The 22,333-nt window shown below is 36.8% G+C and overlaps 1 protein-coding gene across 3 annotated transcripts in view; it reads left to right on the forward strand.

The window, feature by feature from the left end:
* The window catches only part of RPTOR (regulatory associated protein of MTOR complex 1), a 425,821-nt gene that overhangs the window by 262,704 nt on the left and 140,784 nt on the right, over window positions 1–22,333 (forward strand). For all 3 annotated transcript variants that reach the window (XM_039346112.1, XM_039346121.1, XM_039346131.1), the window contains exon 10: window positions 12,211–12,286. In XM_039346112.1, coding sequence (XP_039202046.1) covers window positions 12,211–12,286 — 76 coding nt within the window. The remainder of the gene's footprint in view (window positions 1–12,210; window positions 12,287–22,333) is intronic.

Raw genomic sequence — 22,333 nt, forward strand, 5'->3', positions numbered from 1 at the left:
GAAAGTGAAAGTTATCCCAAGCGAAAGCAACCCACCCCCCCCCCCAAGTAGAATGATCGACCCCAAACAGGAGCACATATGCAGGGAAAGCAATAAGGATTTGGGGACTGACACTACCTTTATAAGACAAATTCTTCTTATTGTTGATAGTGAAAAGTTGAGCCTGTTCAGCTTGAGGGCCTCATGTACATCATACAAGCAGGATGCTGGCCATAACCTCCCTACAGAAGTGACATTGTGACTTCTAGAATTCTACTCAGTATAGTAGGCAAAGCAGGATGAATTACATATAAACTGAGTGCTCAGAGTATGAGGTTCCTAAGGAGGCTCAACTGAAGCAAACTAGTCCCAGCAGCAAGAGTGTAACTCACTGTCAACAGAAGAAAGCTATAGCTAAACATCCAACAAGCATACTTAATTGATCACGCCCTAGCCCTACTATCTTCTCCTTCCTGTTATAGGCCGATGCTCACTGTAGCAACAGAAACGAATATTTTGGTACAGGGAACAAGTTAATTTCATTTTTCTTTATAAAGTTAATTATTTCCTTCTTGGGTTATAAGTTAGTAGTTATCATTAATCTTGTGAAATCCATATTAAAAATATCATTTAATTAACAAATGGATGCTTCAAGCTCACTGCAGAAACCCTTGTTTACAAATTCCATTATATTAATTTATGACTGTACCTTTACAATATAAATTGGCAACCTGTGCATGCCCAAAAATTCAGTCTTGCCTGAATTGGTTGATTATTAAATTAGTGCAGTCGGCCAGTTCAAGAAAAGAAATTTGAAAAAGTCAAATGGAACAGAATAGAGCATTGATTTATAATTCAAGAAAGAGCACATATAGTAATAACTTAATATACTCCTACAGACTAAAATGTTAACACTCTTAGAAATCTATATCATTAGGCCATTAGTGGTTCCAAAATGTAGCAATTATATACTCATTTTTATAGGAAAAAGTGCATCTTTATATTTTTCAGAAGTGCAATTTATAGAAAGCATGAGACAACAATTTATATAATTATTAACCAAAACACAAATAGATGTTTGCAAAACTGCATCATCTTCCCAAAAGGAAAACAAGAATCAATCATACCTGTCAAAACTTGGTGCGAAAGATGATGACTAACATGAGCCATTATAATTCTGTTTCATTCTGATTCAATGGAAAAGAAGATTTACAATGTTCAAACAATTTAGAGTTCAGCATTAAAGAAATCTGAAAGTTCAGTGCCTTCCTCCTCTTGCTTATAAAGTCAAGCCTTGCTGCACCTCAGGAGACATAAACTAGAAGTTGGAAGAGGTTGGGATAAATTATTCAAAGGTATATTATTTGTTTGCTATTTGTATATTTGGAGTGAAGTGAGATGGAATTTTCAGTAGAGGAAATAAACACTTTCCATTCTGAAATAAAAGAGAGCTGCCTTTTCCTCCAGGGAAAGGGGGTTGTTAATGAAAAAACCACAGAGGCCTTTCCAGGCTTCCATTTTTTTAATGTGAAATCACGAGGGAACCAGGCTGCCTGTGTTTTTCTACAATATCTGTATTCCTTCAAAGTTACAGGTTTCTTTTAAGTTGATAAATATCACCAGAGAGTCTGTTTTGTTTTGCTTTGCTTTATTTTAGGGCCAACTAAAGTTTTGGTGATAAAAAGGTCCATTCCCAAAGGATAGGTGGGCTTTTTAAAATGTTTTTTCTTTCTTTCCAGAATGGTACAGAGTTGCACTGTTTTAAGCAGCCAAGAATGAGCAGTTAGCATGGTAACCTTAAGGTGTTACCTAGCCTAGAATGGTAGCTCATGAAGCCAACTCAACAGTGAGAAAGCTGTTTTAACTTGCAGTGTTTTTGTTGATAGTACAGCAGAGTCAGAATAAAGGGTGCCTCACTAAAAGGGTGAAAATTCACAGTTTCATCCTACAAATAGCTACAAATAGGCTTGTTTATTGCAAAAAATAATGCTTAAAAATAGATTCTGCAATAGATTTTTGCATATTGCATGTTTTCACATGATTTCTTCTTTCTTTTGCTTGTTTTTTAATTACTCTAGTTTAGTTTTATTGATTTGTTTATTTAATTTGTTTAATTTATGTAATTTATTATATATATATATATATATATTCTGAGGTTTTCGCGGGTGTTTGTATGTAGGTCTTTGGTTATTCGGGTTTTCTCCCACGTCAAATTGGAAGTGTCTTGGCGATGTTTCGACGAAGTCTCATTCGTCATCTTCAGGCTGGTGTTTTCGGCTTCATGTTTCTAGGAGCACGAAGCCGAAAACACCAGCCTGAAGATGACGAATGAGACTTCGTCGAAACGTCGCCAAGACACTTCCAATTTGACACAGGGAGAAAACCCGAATAACCAAAGACCTACATACAAACACCCGCGAAAACCTTAGAATATATATATATATATATATATATATATATATATATATATATATATATATATATATATATATATTCTAGTGAAAGAAAAGTAAAACTGAGTTTTATTTTATAAATATAAACCTTATTCTACCAAGTGAGTAGCAGGAACATATTTAAATGATTAGGTTACATTAAAGTATATTTAAATACCTTCCAGTGATTTTCAAATTGCATGCTCGAGCAGTTGAGAAATTATTCTTTAAAGCAGAGTTTCCCAACCTTTTCGCCTTTGCAGACCAGAGAGATGGGATGGTTCAGCATGCACAGCTCCATTAGCACAAGTGGCGGGCAAATGGAGAACGTGTGCGAACAAGCTCACCCGCTGCTTGTGCAAGTGGGGATGCATGCACCCTCACCCACCACTTCCACGGTCCAGTTCCAAAAGGCCCCAGGCCCGGTAGTAGGCTGCTGCCTGGAGGTTGGGGACCCCTGCTTTAAAGGCTTCTGTGAAACAGGATTAGCTACAGTTGGTCCTTAGAAGCCCACTAGGTAGTTCACAAATGTTGATCATATGATCCTGGGATGCTGCAACCATCCTAAATACATTTCGGGTGCTAAGCACATGAATTTTGATCTTGGGACAATGGGCACACTTCGACAGTGTAAGCGCGAGGATCAGTTGTAAGACCCTTTTTTCAGCACTATTGTAACTTTGAAAGTAGTAAAATGAATGGTCATAAGTTGAGGACCCAATGCTTTGGCCTCAATTCTTTCTAGTGAATCTTCTGTGAGAGCAGGAATGCTGTCAGGTTTCTGCATCAGATGCAAGCGAACCATGTTATCAAGGTTGGGCATTCCTCCTTGCTTGCCCAATTAGAATTTATACACTTCTGAAATTTGGCAAGGGAAATTCTTCTGAAGATAACTAAATTGTACTTTTTCCATATTCTAGAAATAAACTCTTGAGGATTTGACACAGAAGTATGGATTAGCAAAGATATATTTGAACATCATAGATCTAGTTCAGTGGTTCTTAACCTGGGCGATATTTCGTTTTTCAAGGGGGCGATGGAATGAAACGGGGCAACACGGGGGCAAAGGAACAAAAAGGGGGCAATATGGGGGCGATGGAGCGAGAAGTTTTGGGGACACTTTTGAGAGTTTCACACAGTGAATCGCTGTATATCCGTTGTACAGAAACGTCAGATCGCTCGCTCTTAGTAGATTGAATTGTATTTTCAAATGTTCCTCCAACTAGCTTCAATACAGAATGCCGTACATATGTGAATACGCATCACTTATCTTCATACGCGTTGCGCAGCACCCTCTACCCATACAGTAGTGCGCCATTGGCCAGCATGGGCAGTGATGGAGGGGGGAGCGCTTCTTTTGAAACATCGCATGCTGAGTGGCTGTCCCCTGGGACGTCAGCTGTAATGTTGACGTCACAGTTTGAGTTTTCAGCTTTGTTTTCAAATTTTTATTGTGCTCTGTAAAATATTTTGTGTGTCTCTTTGTATTGTACTTTTTTAGCACGCACTCCAGTTTGATATTATACATTCTTTGTGTCTTTTTAATCCTTTTTACAGTATGCGTGACTATATATCAGTGGTTCTCAACCTGTGGGTCCGGACCCAATTTGGGGTCGAACGACCATTTCACGGGGGTCGCCAAACAACACAGTCCACCATTTTTTCCCCCTTTTCCTTAGCTGTGCTACTCCCTTTTATTCTATTGGCTTTTGAAAGCCAATAGAATAGACTCTCTTGAATAGAGTCTAATTCTATTGGCTTTCAAAAGCCAATAGGAATTTTCCAGGCTGTCTCTGCCCTGCTGAGCCCGCCAAAAGTCCCATTCTGCAAACAGTGCTGCACCAGTTGAGTAGTTCTCGACTTACGACCGGTTGGGGGTTGCGGCATTAAAAAGGTTGAGAACCACTGCTATACATACTTTCCTCAAATCTTAATTTAGTTTCACAGTTTTCGTCTTGAAATTCTTAGTTCCTGCATTGCGGTTTGTTCTTATGCCCTTTTTATATTTCTTTTTGCGTCTTAAATTTCACTTGTAATTCAATCATTAAATGTTACTGTTTTTCTTTTCGGGCATTTCACTTTCTTGCAATTGAATTTTGTTTTAGTGGTGATTACATTTAAGTGTCTTGAATAAATAAGATAATAATGAAATACATATATCACGAAGTTTGGGACTAAAGTGCTGGGTGGCACCAAATTTTTTCACACAGTTAAGATGTGGGAAAAAGACTGGAAGTAAATTATTTGTATCGATATATCCTGATGACAATTTTAAAGAAAACAAAAAAAAAGTGTTTGCATAAATTGAAGAATTATTTCCTATGTTGTGATTGAGAGGTTATGTTGGGGGAGGGGGGCGATGACAATGTCCTCATTGGCTCAAGGGGGTGATTTGTTCAAAAAGGTTAAGAACCACTGATCTAGTTGATATCAGTCCAGCTAAGTACAGGTAGTCCTCAACGTATGACCATAATTAAACCCAAAATTTCCGTAGCTAAGCAAGACAGTTGTTAAGTGAGTTTTGCCCCATTTTACGCCCTTTCTTGCCACAGTTGTTAAGTGACTCGCTGCAGTTGTTAAGTTAGTAATACGGTTGTTAAATGAATCTGGCTTCCCCATTGACTTTGCTTGACAGAAGATTGCTAAAGGTGATCACATGACCTGGGGACACTGCAACTATCATAAATATTGAGTTGGTTGCCAAGCGTGAACCTGGTGGGGGAATAGGAGAAGATAGGCAGGTAAGTGCTGTAGCTTCCCTGTGGTCAAACGATCACAGGGGGTGCTGCAGTGTCCGTAACCTTGCAACTGGATTATAAGCTTTGGGGGGGGGGATCCACTATAACTTCAAATGGCCTTTAATCAACTGTTGTTAAAAAAGGACTATCTGTACAGCAAGAAAAGTAAAATGGATCGAGCAGTATCTATGACAAAATTCAGGCTAATCCCCAACTCATATTGCTGAAAAAAAGCATACTAAATTCTGATGGGGTGAATTGATTATGATTTTCAGAAATAATATTGCGGAATATGATTGCATTGATTTTTAATGATGGGCTTCAGGAAGAGAAAGAGTTTTGCTTTTAATTTGCTGGCTTCTCTTTTTAAATAACACTGAATTTCTGAGATTTTAAGATCTGACCTTGCAGGAACTGTCCTCTCCTCCCACCCACTCCTTCCCTCGTCCCCTTTGATAGGAACATTTCCCCTTTTTACCTGACACACGTTTGAAGTGTTAAGCCTTTTAGTAACATCTGTCTCTATGGTATAATAACCTCCACTCATGTTTGGTGCAATTTGCAAGCAGTACAAATCAAGCCTTGTAAATGTGTCTCTTCTAGTTACCCTTCTTTTCCCCTAAGCCAGGGGTAGGCAACCCAAAACACTCAAAGAGCCACTTGGACCCTTTTCCCACCAAAAACAAAACACTGGGAGCCGCAAAACCCTTTTGATATCTAAAATGAAGATAACACTGCATATATCCTTTTTTACCTTTATTATAGGTGTGTGTATGTGTATGTGTGTGTGTATGTGTATATGTGTATATATATATATATATATATACACACACACACAGACACACACACAAAGAGACACACACATATACACATTAAAAATAAAAGTAAAAATATGACTCTTGGGAATATCCATACTATTAAAACAATGATCACCAAGAGAATGCTTTAAGAGAATAAAATTACATACACACACAGGTAAAAAAAGGATATATGCAGTGTTATCTTCATTTTAGATGTCAAAAGGGTCTCTCTCTCCCTCCCTCTCTATCTGCCCTTGGTCTGCCACTCCTCTTCCCCCACTCACTCTCTCTCCCTCTCTCTCTCTTTCTCTTTCTCTCTTTCTCCCCCTCCCTATCTGCTGCTCACCTGACAAGCTTCAAGCTGTTGTCCAACAACCTCCGGGGTAGGCAACCTCGTCTCTTTTATGACGCATGGACTTCAACTCCCAGAATTCCTGAGTCAGCCTAGCTGGGCTAGCTAGCTCTCTCCTGCCCTTCCTGCTTCCTGCTTCCTTCAGAGACGCAGCAAAGGGAGGAGCTCCGCCCAGAAAGCTTTTCAGCTCCTCGGAGAACACTGTGAGCGCACTCTCTTTTACACATACACACACACACACACACACACACAAAACACACACCCAGACACACACACACACACACACACACACACACACAGAGAGAGAGAGAGAGAGAAGCAGGGAAGTGCAATTGCCTCTCTCTGTCTCTCTCTGCAAAGGCAGAGGAGGCTGGGAGCCACAAGGGAAGGCTCAAAGAGCCGCATGCGGCTCCGGAGCCGCAGGTTGCCGACCTGTGCCCTAAGCAATATATGCATTTAAACAGCATTTGCATCTCCCTGCTATTCCCTATCCGTAACTATTGGGAGATCAGTCTCTTTTGTGAGTTTCCTTCCTTCTTCCTTGTTTTCTTCCCTTAAAATTGAACGGCACTGTTGGTCTTAGACCCGAAGCTTAATGGTGTTACCATAGTGGGTTCTCTTACAAAGTACACCGATAAATGATGTGCGTAATCTCCTTTGAGGCTTAGGTTTGGCAGAGCTGAGAAACGGGGGGGGGGTGAGCTCTGAAATTGGATTTTTGGCTTTGTTGTTGGCCATCCTCCACAGCCAGTGATCGAAACATTAAAAGGGCTTGTCAGAATTGTTCACAGAATGCCATTTATTCATTCTCCCCTCCTCTGGTATTTAGGCTAGATTGCCTGCCTAAGGAAGTGTTCAGGTTGTGATTAGGTTATCCAGGGGAAACCAAACAAAGTCTAGTGAGAATTAAGCTTCAGAGAACATGTTCATTTCTAAGAATCCCCCCCCCCAACTTTGTTTGAGCACCAGTTAAGAAGAGGGAAGGGTGTGGCTTCCTTTACTATTGCTTCACTTTTTCTTTCTAGGGAAGGAATCCTGGCCAGACGCAGGCTTACAAATCAGCTGGAAAGAGTTACTGGTTGTTTTTATTTCAAGCACATACCGTAATTCTCTTGCTGGCCCCACTGGGAGCCTATTTGCTTCCAGAAATTACTTTTCTAAATATATCCCTGAAGAAAGAACTGTCTTCAAACGTATGAATCGAGTCTTTACAATAAGATTCAGGGTTTCAACATCCTGTCTCTGTGTGGCAAGCTGAATTTAGAACCAGGATATAGATTTAATTGCAATAATTGACTCCAGCTCTTGTCACAATCTGAGATTAATACCTTCTGCAATTGTTCTCTCTTACCATTTTGCCTGCATCTGGGTGTTTATTGAGCTTATGGGAGCCATATATTGCTTTTGCTGTGAAGTTGTTTTTATTACCCCCTGATTATCTCATAATTGTATAGGCAGCCAATTGTGAAGAGGAAGGTCGTTACTGAAGGAATCATGAAAAAGGGAACAGATAATCTATATGCTGCAAGAAAGATCTAGAGAGTTTTGAGACTCATTTTTTTTTTCTTATGTGAATTCTATTCTGAATCTAATTAACAAGTTGTTAAGCGAATCTGGCAATGCAGATAGTTCTTGACTTACATTCATTTAGTAACAGTACTGAAAAAAGTGACATGACCGGTTTTCATACTTACGATCGTTGCAGCTTAACCATGATACATGATCAAAATTTGGGTGCCTAGCAACTGGTATGTATTTTTGACAATTGCACTGACCCAACGTCACATGACCACCATTTATAACCTTCTCAGCCAGCTCAAAGTCAATGGGGGAAGCCATATTTGCTTAACAACCACATAATTCATTTAGTAATTGTAGTCATTTGCTTAATAACTGTGCTAAAAATGTCACTAAACTGAGGCACTACTTACTTAGCAACAGAAATTTTGGGCTGAATTTTGGTCATAAATCAAAGACTACCTGTGGTCTAGTCTTAAGGTTTAGAGAAATAGATTAAGATTTAAGAAAAGTGCTGAAATAAATATCTGCAACATTGGAATTACTTACTTTAGATATTACATGAGGATGTTGGGTATTGCTTAATGGTTATGTTTTTAGTGTCGTGAAACACAGAGAAACCAGCATGGCTACTTAATGCTCCCTCTCTCCATTCCTTAAAAAAAGAGTGTGAAGTTTATAATATAAACTTGAAGTATATGATATATGAAGTATATCATATAGTATATGATATACAGTTTACAATCCTGTTAAAGTAAGATTTTACTGGGAGACCATGCAGACAAAAAGATAGGAATGGGAGGAAGTATTGTATAGAAGTTCCCTGTGTGCTCAGATAAGTTTGTGATTGCTATATTGATTAGCTGTCAGAAATAAAAGATGGTTAGGCAAAAGTACTGAATTAACCTGCTAGCTGTTGTCAGGCTCACTACTGTTTAAAATAATGGACAAGGGCTTGTTTACAGTAAATTTAGCTTTCCATTTCAGTTCTATCTTTGTGGCTCTGTGTTATACATTTAATTAAATTGAATTAATCCTTTTTCTCCAGTGGGAAAATAGTGGCAGATCTTTGCTTAGTTGTAGTGATACCGGAATAATGACACAACCACAATATGCAGTCATCTTTAATTATCTTGGATTTTGCCTAGACTCTTCATTGGTGCTGGCATAGTGGGAACTTTTATGAATTGTACCTTTGATCTATACTCTGTGAAACACCCTGATAATCAGTTTAACAGTGCAAAAGAATAATCTCTCATAGATTTAATTTTCATTAAACCTTGGATATATTTAACTTCAGATTGATTGAAAACTTGTCATGAAGCAAAAATAATATGACATTTAATTCCATGGCTTCATTGGGAGGAGGGGTTGTGCCTTGCTTAGTTTCTCTTGCAAAAAGAGGCTTTGGATATATATAGGTATGTTTGTATTAAATTTATTTGCTGCCTATCACACTGTGGAGCTACTTTAGACAGCTTACAAGATAAAAAACAAAGAAATGATAAGAAGTATAAATATAACAGTAGCAAAATAATGAAACAATAAAACAAACAATGAAATAAATAATGAAAACAGTAATATGAGACTAAAAGATGGGTGGGGGAAAGCAGGGAATGTGTGTCGGGGGAGGTGGAATTTGCTATCAATCTAGCACAGGTGTGTCAAACTGCCAGCCCAAGGGCTGGACGCATCACATGGAAGCCACGCCCACCCCATTGCCAGCAATGGCAAAACTGGCCCAATACGTTGCGCAACATCACATGATGTCGCAAGTTTGACATGTCTGATCTAGCAGCTACCTCCATTGGGTCCTCAGGCCAATTGGCAGAGCCAGGTGTTCAGACTCTTGCAATATGCAGAACATAGCGCTTGTCTACTACTTCTTAAGGCAGCCATACAGCTAGCCCTCACTTACTGACCACTCATTTCATGACTATTCAAAATTACAATGATTTTAAGATTAGTCTTCAAAGTTACAGCCATCACAGTGTCCCTGGGGTCATGTGATCGTGATTTGAATCTTGGCAACTGGCACATGTAACAACCGTCGCAGAGACCCAAGATCACAGGATTGCCACTTGCGACCTTCACAGCCAGCTTCCAGCAAGCAAAATTATTGGGGAAGCCCAAGTAAATAGCAAATCGTGAGCATGCATCGTCATGCTTAATTTCCTTAAGAACTATAAATGGAACTGATGTTGTCAGTCAGGTATAGTCAGATGATATTTCACTTTAGGATCACAATGCTTAGCGATAGAGTTACTGTTCCCAATTATGGTCAATAAATGAGGACTACCTGTATATTTCCCTAGGACTCCGTATAGTACCATAAATTAATTAATGATTAATAAAAACTAATATATTTTTAAGTAGCTTTTCTTATTCTTATTCTTCCTCTCATTCTCTATATTGAAGAAATATCCTAAAATATACCAATGAATGTTTAAAAAGCTACTTGAAGGACTTCTGAATAATTTTGCATTTAAATAGTTTTGTATTGAATGTTCAGGTAGATGAGAGTGACCTATTGCTTAGCTGGAAGTTGGTACTATTTCTACATATTTTTATCATAGAAAAAATGTTCAGATGCTTATACAGAGCATGTGCTAGACTATTAATTTTGAACCACTGCTTATTAATATGCTTATCACTTAACCAGCATCTTGGTAATTAAGTGGTAGCCCCCTAGTGGGCCACCATCTGTGAAGTCCTGGGTGAAATAATATCCCTGAAGAAGACAGTTTAAATGACTTTCATTTCATACTCAGAAAACTATAATAATGAGTCTATATCAGCAAGAGTTAACCATGATTCAAAGACAACTTTAAGGTTTTTTTTTCCCTTCCTTATTCCATCAAACAAAATGTTCCGTCTCTGATATCCAAAAATCAGCAATAGTTTTTAAGTTTGGTGGTGAAATCACTTTCCTAAGGATTCTTAATGAAATTATAAAGATTCAAGTCTAATTTTCACTAGTTATTCCATAGTATAAGTGAGATTATTGTACACAGGAAGGCTATTTTGAGGGAATATAAGCTAAATTCCATCTACCAGTAGTATAAAAATTGGATATCTATTTAAAAGAGGACTTCTCTGTATTTGGATGTCTACTATCTGTGGTCTTGAATGGGGACCCAGAAAGACCCAGTGCATAATTTGGAGGTGCTGCTGGACACATGGCTCCTGCTCAAAGCACGTGTTGTGTGTCTGTTGGGCCTTCTTGGATCTCATCAGTCAGTTGTGCCTTGGTCATCTCCTGCATGGACACTATATGGGGTTACCCTTGAACATTATCTAGAAACTGCAGCTAGTTAGAATATGGTTACGTGGGCAGTTCTGGGTGCCCCTGGGGGTTGCTCATGTAACACCTCTACTGCATAAGCTGTATTGAGTGCCAGTTTATTTCTGGGCCCAGTTCAAAATGTTAATTACTTTAAGTCCTTCATGGCATAGGACCAGATTTCCTGAGGAACCTCTTATCCCAATTACATTGATCTGTCCCAGCTGGTCAGACAGGAAGGGCATATTATGGACTCATCAGTTGGCAGGGTCAAAGAAGAGACCCTTTCCTTCTGTTGCCCCACTCTTTGAAACATCTTGCTCCCTGAGATGAGGCGGGCCCCCATTCTTCTGGCCTTCCAGAAGAGCATTAAGACTGGCTCTCTCAACTAGCATGGGGATCTAATAGTGGTGTGCAACCCTGGGGGTGATTGGTGATCTGAGGACGCCCACTCCATCTTTATAACTTTGAGGGGTTTTTTTATCTTTGTTTGTTTTTGTACAAATTTGATTAATAAATGATTTATAAAAGCTAGATCTGGCATAAGATTGTCTTCTAACACAAGCAGATAGGTTATGTTTCATGAAATATTTATGTTTGCTAAATTTTATAAACTATTCTTTATAAACCAAAAATCAGCTTCCATCCTCTTTGTTTCCACGCACACACTTTTATCTGCTACTGTTTCAGAGCAAGTATGTCCCACATAAATAAACAGAATTAAACTTTCCCAAACTGTTTTCTTTTTCATCTGTAGTGGTGACTTTTTCAAAGACACCTTTGAAATGCTCTCCCTAGAGAGAATCATTTGATTCTGATCTTTTATGTTTTCAATGATTTGAGATGGCCTAAGCATGCCATGGAATTTTCAGTGAAATTGTTATCTACAATGCTGATTTACTGTATGTTCTATTTCACTCCCTGTATATAATACATTGCTTTAAGTTATTAAATATAGTATGTACTAATTGGGAAAAGACTAATCTAAGTATCCCTTGTTTTACTAGCACAAAGCAAGTACACTTAACATGTACTGTAGGTGAGGTGATAGTGTTGCATATAATTTTGCCCAATCTTTGTAATGGCCCTATCTTTTATCTTTTCCCAGGCAAGCATGGGATCTTGCTGTGGATATATGCCTATCTCAGCTGCCTACCATTATAGAGGAAGGAACCGCATTTAGGGTAAGTTACTGAACTATTAATCTCATGTCCATGTTACTCAAACTTGGCTGTCCACCTATAGATGACCTCAGTTTCCAGAATTTCTTAACTAGTGTGTCCATTGCTGGCAGTTCTGAATTCTCAGTAGTGCCAAGGTTGGGGAAGGATAACCTAGTAATTCCAAAATTCTCATATTTTTTATCAAGCAAGTGGGTACACATTTCATTATATAACACCTATGAATCATTGACCCAATTGAAGAAAGATGCATGCAGCAAAGTCCATACGTATTACACAGAGATAATATTAACTACATCCCTTGTGTTGCTTCTTAAGAATGAGAAAAAAATTTCTTAGTGAAGAATGAGAAATTTTTTTCTTAGCGTTGGAAATTCTCACAGGATACTTTTAGATATTATATATAATATGATAAACATATATTAATACATAGCAGTATAAAAGCCCCACAATTATTCATAGTGTTTTATAAAATCAAAAGATTTTATAAAACCTGTCAAGGTTTTGTAATCTAAAATTTGATACAGAAGAAAAGCAGAAAGGAGCAGGAAGTAGAATGTTCAACGATTCCAGTGGTATGAATAAAGGCATAAATACAATAGAACATAATAATTTAGGAGATTAGGATATATAGTAAATAATTACTGTGATATTGTTTAATGTGATTTCCATCATCAAAACTAGAAGCTGGTATAATAGTTCCTTCTCTCTCTCCTTGTATTCTGTATTTGATATTCTAATTTCTAACTATGAAATTCCCCTTATTAGTAAGTTTGTTTGGAAATTTATATGGCTGTCCATCCTAATCAAATAACTGTGCAGCTAATGAGGTATAAAAACAGATAAATAGACAGACAGACAGACAGACAGACAGACAGACAGACAGACAGATAGATAGATAGATAGATATAGATAGATATAGATATAGATATAGATATATTTCTAAAGTTTGGATTGCTAGCAAAGAATTAAAGGAGAACTGGAATAGCTATTTCGAACTCTTTAGTTCTTATCAACCAGACAGACCTTTTCTGAGATTCGAATCTGGGCTGTCTGCATGTTAAGCAGCTGTGTTTTAACCTCTAGGCGACAGGCTCTTTCTCACTTTGCCAGCTGTATGGGGGGGGGGGGAAGAGACAGGGGAGGAGAATTAATCAAATAGCACTCAAGATATAGATATAGCAGTATAGCACTCACAAATCAACCCCCTGATGTGGGTTGAAATTACATTTGGGTTCTTTGTTAGCTAGGTGCCACCAAATCGGGCCTGAACTATGGTAACTAAATAGACAAATATTCACCATCTCAACCTGTTCCTCGTAAAACAGACAAAACGGTTCTAAGAACCGTTGCAGTGAACTCCTTGATCCTGTTCATCTCCTTTATTTTCATCTTTCTTCAACTGTGCTAAGTAGTTGAATTTTTTTTTTAGTCCATTATATTCTGACTTCTCATGCTCAGAAAATGGGAGTTTCTGTTTATTTATAATTGCTCAAGACAGGAGTCAATCTTTACTTCATTATTCTTCTTGCAGTCCATGATAGTCTTGGCAATCATTTCCAGATCCTCAGTTCCAAGACATCCCCCCCTCCCCTCTCTCCATCTCATTCTCAATGCCCAGCTTTCATAGCTACACATTACCACAGGAAATAATAATGCGCTATTCCTATCACTACTACATTATCTTCCTCTTCTGGCATGATGTGAGTTTCTCTAAGCATATGACATAAGGGGCACATGAGATGGACTTTGTAATTTGTTAGCTAACATAGTGTTGTCTTAATATGCAGTAAACCAGATTTCCACTTTCTACTTTTATTTTCCCAGTGAATTTTTGTAAGTGTTCCTTTTACCTAAAAAAAAATAGTATAATTAATAATGTTTTGGCCTCTTAGCTTGAATCCAGATATCATCTTTTCCAGTCTTGCCATTTTTATTATATATGTTTCTCTATATGAAATCTTCGTATTATTTCCTTGCTTATTTTGAATCACTCTTTCTCCAATCTTATCAATCTTATCTCTTCTGAAGAATAATCAGAATTGCTGGCACATCCATTATTCTTAATATATTCCATATTATAGCGTGATCTGCAGATCAGGCCTTCCGGCAATAAGTAAAGTAAAGCTAAATCTCATTTTAATATGCCTGTACTCTTCATTATTCATTTTACATTTGCTATCTGATCAAACCTCCTGCTGGTTTTGAGGAATCTTCCTGTTTTAAGTCATTTCTCTCTCCATCTTTTTCTCTAGTGTTCCTTGTAAGATTTTAGGAAAAACTTTTCATGAAGAGTTGGTGGTTGGTTTAGTGATTCTTTTGCATTTTCCTTTTTTTATATAGACATAGTAGGCTAGTTAATCTGTTTCTTTTTTTTTTTCCTACATAGAACTATTGGTACTTTAACTGCCTCTTCTGCTGTAGCATTAAACAGTTCAAGGATTATTTTATCTGCACCTGTATTATTTATCTTTCTTATTTGAAAGCTGATCTATTGCCCCTTATACCTCATTTTAGAGTCAGTTTTTGAATATATTCTCTCTCCATAAATATTCCTGTTTGTAAAGTATTTCATTCTCTTTTGATCTCAATTGTCTATATTAGAACACTTCCAATATTACTCAAGGTTAATCCTAATTAGGTGTACATTGTTCTGTGATTGTTCTGATTTCCTTTAAATCAGCTCTCAATTTCCATTTCTGTTCCTTATATATATATGTTTTATATTCTGGCTTTATGTTCTCTAGGTCAGAGGTCCCCAATCTTTTGGGCACCAGAGACCAGTTCCGTGGAGAGAGTTTTTTCCGTGGATCGGAGGGTGCATGGTTTTGTGTGCTGCCTGCATCCCATGGATGGGGCTTTGCTTGTTTGTGTGGACCGGTTGCTGGCATGCTGCGACCTGATACTGGTCCACAGACCAGGAGTTGGGGTCCCCTGCTCTAGATTATATCTTGTTAGTGCCCATATTCTTTTTAATTTTCTATTCCTAACCTATATATCTGACACCAGTAATTCATATTCCACAATCTGTACTTGGAAATATTCTGGATGATTAGTACTTCTCTATCTTCTGTTTGCTATTATGTAGCTGATTTTATTTTAATGTCTTTCTAGTGATATCCATAGGGCTTTGTTTTAAAAAAGTATTGACAATGTATAAAGAATTATTTTTGCAAAGTTTTGTTAATCTATCTCTTGCAGCACTGTATTTACCCAATCCAAAGTTTTTTATGATTCCAGATTCTCTAATTTTCCAGTCTTAGCATTACATTTGTAACACTGCTTTCTTTCTAGAATTTGTACACAGCATCTTTTACAGTTTGTCATAGAATTCTTTATTCTTTTTCCATTGCATCTGTATTAGAGACATACATTTGTAAAACTTTGATATTCGCTAACCCCGATATGATAGAAATGACCCTGTGCTTTACTTGTAACTGAACACATACTTTTAAAATATATTACTTTTCCATTGTTTTGTAGGGTGTCCTGTCCTAAATATCCTGTTTCCCCAAAAATAAGACCTACCCAGAAAATAAGTCCTAGCATGATTTTTCAGGGTGCTCATAATATAAGTCCTACTCCCAAAATAACCTCCAGTTAAGATTGTCAGCTGGACTGATGCATCTAGTGCCCAAAAATAAGACCTAACTGGAAAAATAAGACTTAATATGTCTTTTGGAGCAAAAATTAATAAAAGATTCAGTCTTATTTTCAGGAAAATATGGGTAATATTATCAGATGATAAACTGATTTCACATTTATTCCAGTCCATCTAAATTTGCTTGGCTCTAAAATATCAAGTTTTTGTTCTTAAAACATCCTACTTTGTTTCCATTTTGTAAGTTTCAAACTTTTCCTGGTAAATAATTCTAATATTCCATATTCAGATTATATACTGTATGTCTCTTTTGATATTGGCACCATTGAAGTGGCCAGATATTAATGGTGCCAGTTCGATCTCTTCATCTAGTACCATGCTTTTGCTAAGTGTTTCAGCCATAATAATACCATTTTCTTGGCAAAAATAAAGAAGAGGTTTGCCACTGCTTCTTCTGGATTTGATTTCAGAGTTCTGGGTCTAATGTGGGTTGGCTTCATCTTAATCCCTAATCCACTTACTCTCCTCTTTCAGTCTTGTTGAAAAAGCAATCCTACCAGAACCCTTCTCCGGCATAGTGAAGCTACCGAGTCCTCCACCACATCCTGGTAGGGGGAATAAAAAAAGCTAATGTTTGTAGTAAGATAATACTTTAAAATTTACAGACAATGTAAGTTTAAATCCAGTGGATGCTGAGAAGCATACAGATATTCCTCGGTCTATGATCATAATGGATCCTGCCCATTGCAGTCACATGTTGTGATGGCCATTAAGCAAGACAGCCACATTTAATGACCCTTACTCCCTGATCTCCCTGATGCAGTTGTTAAATTCAGAATATAGCTCTAGATGGCATACATATTGCTGTCTTCTGCAATAACCTTGTGAGGTAGGTGGAGCTGACAGTAAGTGACAGGTTTAAAATCACCCAATGAAGATGTCTACACTAAAACTTGGTTCTCTGGGTGGGAGGGAGGGAAGGAGGGAGATTTCTGATGTTCTCTGCCAGCTTCCCACAAGGAAACTCAATGGGGAAGATGATAGGAAGTCAAAAATTGCTCTCACTCCTTCTGATTTTTTTACTTCCCTGTGCTCATTCTGTTGCTCTGTTTAGGTAAAGAAATATCTCTGAAATTATGACCTAACATAGGGCTCATATTGATTAGTTTTCTATAAAATGATGCAGCAAGGAGAATATGTAAAACACGGAGCTTTGATGCAAGGTCAAGAAACATTACTGAGCCTGGGGAGCAAGGAATCATTCAAAAATTTGGGAGAGATGGTGATTCATTCATAAGAATAGGCTAGGAAGTTTAATAAAATAAAATGGAGGTGAAAAAAAGGCTTGGTACAAACAGATTACTATAGGGCAAAGACCATTCTAAATATTGGTAGGATTGAAAATTATTTTGCATTGCACTAGGAATGCAGCTACTCTCCCTATCTACTTACCTACCTAACCATAAAAGTGATGATGTTTATTTTAATTTTTGTTCACCATATTTGAGAGAGTCTATGTAATAATACACTGTTTGAAAGGGACTACAATATTTGGAGCTTTTTGACTAGATGTATGATCCTAAATGGATGAAAATGCAATAGGAATATATTAAGAGTTTTTTAAAATAATATTACTAGCAGTGACAACAGTAAGCAATGGCTTTTAAAAATGAATTCTTCCTCTACAAATGATTAAAGTCTTGAACTTAATTATTTCAAAAATAACTAATATATCATCTACTAAGCCATTTCAATAATTTTTAAAATCATACCAGTACAACCTGTACTTGGCACAAAGTATCTTTGAAATTTCTGCCTGCAAGGAAACATCAATCTAATTGTACAAATATAACATTTTTCCTCTCGTGATCTTTGAAACAAGCTGTATATTTTTGTTTTAACATGTTAATGAAACATTATCTAATGCCATTTTGAGAAATTTCTTATTTGTCAATAGGAAATGCTTTGTTGTGCCATGGATCATTATGCTTGGTGTGATATCCTGGTAGTAGTAGTAGCAGTAGTAGTAGCAGTAGTAGTAGTAGTAGTAGTAGTAATAATAATAATAGTAATATTTTTTTTAAAAATAAAATATATATACAGTAGTTTACTTTTGTATTTCTGAATGCCAGATATATAAAAACTACATAAAATAACTTGAGACAAATTGTTCATTTTCTGAGTTCTGTAATTTGAGACCCAATTCTTTGTAATATTCTATAGGTTCAAAATAACTTTTGAATAATCCCAGCCTTATTTTGTCTTGTAATTTTGATAATTATCATTTCCCTATATTAACTGACTTAGGAAACTCGGTTTGGTCTTAGTTTGCAGAGACAATATAAGTAGTGCTTAAAAAGAATTCTATGACTCAGATGTATGAAACTATAGTTTAAAATTCTATGAAGTCTTCCATTAAGCCAGATATTAAAGAAAAAGAGAACGGACAAGGAATGGGTGTGGAGAATGTTTAGAAGATGAAGGAATCAAGCTTGTTTACACTGATACTAAATATAGCATTGAACTGAACTTAATTTTTTTATACCTCTGATTTAGATTTATTTTATTTTTTAAAAAGCATATAACTCCAATCTGAGATAGAAAAGTTATCTGGTATTGCTAATCAAATCTTGGATGCTTGAAGTCTTTCTTTTTAATTTCTCTCCATTTTATTTATTCTTACAAGGTAGATTTTATAATTTTCAAAGAGAAAAGACAAAGTGTAATACTAAGATTAGTACAGGTTTAAAACTATAGAAAAATAGATAGTCAAGGTAGTACACGTTCTTCATTAACTGTGGTAATGGGGACTAGAATGTCTGTCACTTAGAGATGCGGTTATAAAGCATGATGTCATGTGACCATTTTCATAATTAATGATGGAATCCCAGCCGTTTCCAGTTGCTGTCTTTAAGCAAGGACCTCCTTGCAACTTCCTGCCGGCTTCCAGTATCTGAAGTCAGTGGGGAAGCTGTCAGGAAGTTGCAAGACGCAGGCTGGGACTAAGGCTGGCTGGCAGGCAAGTAAATGGTTGCTGCAAGGTGTGGGAGGGTGCAGTGCAAATGTAAAAGGGACTGGCATGGTACAAGAGCAGTGAGTTTGGGGTAGCTGCTGCCAGTGGTGCAAGGTTGGGCGAAGGCCTAATGTGGCAAGACATGAGCATTGTTAAGCTTTGGCTAGGTGCTGCCAGGAGTGGAAGACTTAGCAGAGGAACTTGTGGTCTTCCCTGTCAGTTTTGCCATTGATCTTTGCTTGTGGGAAGCTTGCAGGGAAGATAGGAAATGGTGATCATGTTGCTATGGGACATTGCAGCTGTCATGTGTGTGAGACAGTTGCCAATTATCCAGATTATGATTATGTGACCGCAGGGGTGCTAAGCTGACTAAGTTTTAAGGACCAATGGTATCGGCTCAGTGCCATTATAACTTCATAAATAGTTGCTAAACAAATGATAGTTAACTGAAGACTACCTGAAATAGTAATTATAATAATGTAAATAATTTAATTTAAGCAGTAAAATAAGGGCAGGTACCCAACATATCTCAGATAACCAAACAAAATAATGTACCATTAAAAACATAAAGTGCTATGAAGTATTTGATACCCACTCTCTAGTTAAAATATGTATCCATTGAATTTTAAAAATATTTGGGTAATAGCTAAAAATCAGTAAGGACAAATTATAGGTAATAAACAATACATGAAGAAGATATTGTTCATAATATAAATTGTATGTCAATTTTATATAGAGGAATCAAAGATCTTTTCCAATACAAGGTGAATAGAATTGTTGCAGCCGTTACAATATACAGTTCAATATATTTTGAGGCAATATATGGTTTAGTAAAATATAATAAAAACATCTCAAAATGAATTCTGTATGAATTATTTTCCAATATTTATTGCATCTTGAACATTGCAACCGCATAAAGAAGAAAATCTGCATTTTGAGCATTTTTTAGAAAAGCAATTACTTTGGTAATTGAAACTGGAATAATGTGTCAACAATCAAATATCTAATATCAATTATATTATTCAGAGTAAAGTTAATATTTTTCCATTGGAATTCCTACTGTTCCAGCTCTGTAATCATATTCAAAATCTGCTTTATGCACTAATTCATATCTAGTTTCTTAGGATTGCATTGTTTAGAAAATTACCTTTTAGCAGAACTTCAAAATCAAACAAATTTTGTAGAAGAGTAGACAAAGCAAAACTTTAAAAGTTTCATTTCTAGGTTTAGTTCCAAACTGATAATATAATTTTAAATAGGATAGTAGGAGTAATAGTGGGAGTTCACTGTTACTCAGAGGCATTTTGCTATAGTTACTTTATTTCAGATACATTTCAGTAATCTGATAATATTATAAATAATACAAATATGTGTCATTTGTAAATCATAACTACTTTGTTTTTACACTTATTTATATCCTGCTTTAAAAATACACGAAATTAATATGCTAAATTTGATGAACATTAAAAACGAATACTAAAATGTACAGTGATGACACCATTAATGTAATGCGGAAAACAAATCTAATTGAACCACTGAAAAATGTCTTCCAAAATGTAAAGGTTTCCAGTGCTCAGCTAAAGATGGGGTTAAAGGAAGCTGGTCAGATAATTCCAGAGCTATATACTGCAGTTAGGAAGAAACACTTTAACATTATTTAAATTTATATGCACACATGCACACACATACATACTACCTTTATTACGTTTACAAATAATTCAAGGTGGCAAACATAGCCAATATACCTTCTTCTTTCTATTTTCCCAACAACAATAACCCGGTGAGCTGAGAGAGTAACTAGCCCAAGGTCACCCAACTTGAGCTAGTTGGGTTAAGGCAGGACCTGAACTCACACTCTTTTTCTTTCTAGCCTGGTGCATTAACCATCAGATGAAACTGGTTAAATAGTTTCTAAAACTGAAGAGAGCTATGGACATTGATGTTAAGGTTTAGACAAACTCAACACCATCCTCTCTGTTCCCCAGAAAAGTGTTTTCCATTGTAGGAAGTCTAAATAAAATCATTACCATGCTTCCTCATTACTGTAAAGAAACTTCCAAGCATGAAATATGAACATTATTTTGTCAATTTTCTCTCTCCTTTTGCTGCAATAAATTTGAGAAAGAAAGGTATTGCAATGTGATGTAGATTAAAGTTGGAGGCAAGGAGACAGCTAGACAATGTTGATGTCACTTCATTTGCATTCAGAAGCAGAATTCAAATGATTTAATTTGGATTCATTCAGTCAGTGTTCTAACCTTTTTAATACTATCTGATCACATGGAGCTTGCCATTTTGTGCTGTTCTTTCAGTGGTTCTAGTGCATTCTTTATTTTCTTTTATATTCTCAGTCCCTCAGTTTCAGAAAATTCTGCACTTAGTAGCTTCTTTCAAATTTTGTACCAAATTGTTGGATAGGATGTGTCCTTGATACTCGTTTCCAAGACTGTATGTAGTTGAGTATTCTACCTGCCTGGCAGTTGTTTTTGAATTGAAAGTGGACAAATTGGACGATGCAAATTGGACGATGAAGAATAAATGACGGTGCATAAAATAGGGTCAATTTGTCACTGAAATTAGCAGCAAATAAACTAACTACTATATTAGGAACTAAATAGTAGGAAAGTCAGATTACTGGCATTTATGACTATGAACTTATAAGTACAGTATAGATAGGAATACACTGAATGTTAGAGATCATCAGCTGTATCATTTCAAGATTCAGGAATGTACCATTTAAATATTTCCCAGTAAGAAAAAAACAATATTTAATGGCTACCCCAGGGTACTTTTTTAATTGCCTTAGACTTAACTGGCTTTAGATCAGTGGTTCTCAAACTTTCTAATGCCGTGACCCCATAATATAGTTCCCCATGTTGTGGTGACCTCCAAGTGGGTGTGGCCACCAATAAGAGGGAGTAGAACAGCTAGGGAAAAGGGAAAAAAATGGCGGACAGCATGGTTTGGCGACCCCCGTGAAATGGTCGTTCGACCCCAAATGGGGTCCCGACCCACAGGTTGAGAACCACTGCTTTAGATGATGTACAAATTAAAGCATGGTAGAATGCCAAGCACATGGCAATATAATACCATAATAAATGACATAGATTACAAATTACAGAAAAGCGTGCAAGAAAAGAATTTGAAACCAAATAACGCAGACTATACTGTGAAATCTAAAAAGTTGAGGACAGTGAAAAATTCTTGGCTTTGCACCAAAAAGTTAACAGTATAGACACCAGATGGGTTTCCTATTCCAAATCCGCAATTCTAGGCTAAGTCCTTCTGTATGGATTTGCTAATTGCATCTGGTGTGTGTGTGTGTGTGTGTGTGTGTGTATTATGACTTGATTTGACTGTCATCTGAAAATGAACAGCCTCTGTCATTTTTTTCACTGCCTGTAGAAAAAGGCTGTAATCCATTTTCCTTTCTAAA

The sequence above is a fragment of the Crotalus tigris genome, unplaced genomic scaffold (assembly GCF_016545835.1).
Source record: "Crotalus tigris isolate CLP2741 ecotype Arizona unplaced genomic scaffold, ASM1654583v1 scf7180000017551.9496454, whole genome shotgun sequence".
In the NCBI taxonomy this organism is placed as follows: domain Eukaryota; kingdom Metazoa; phylum Chordata; class Lepidosauria; order Squamata; family Viperidae; genus Crotalus; species Crotalus tigris.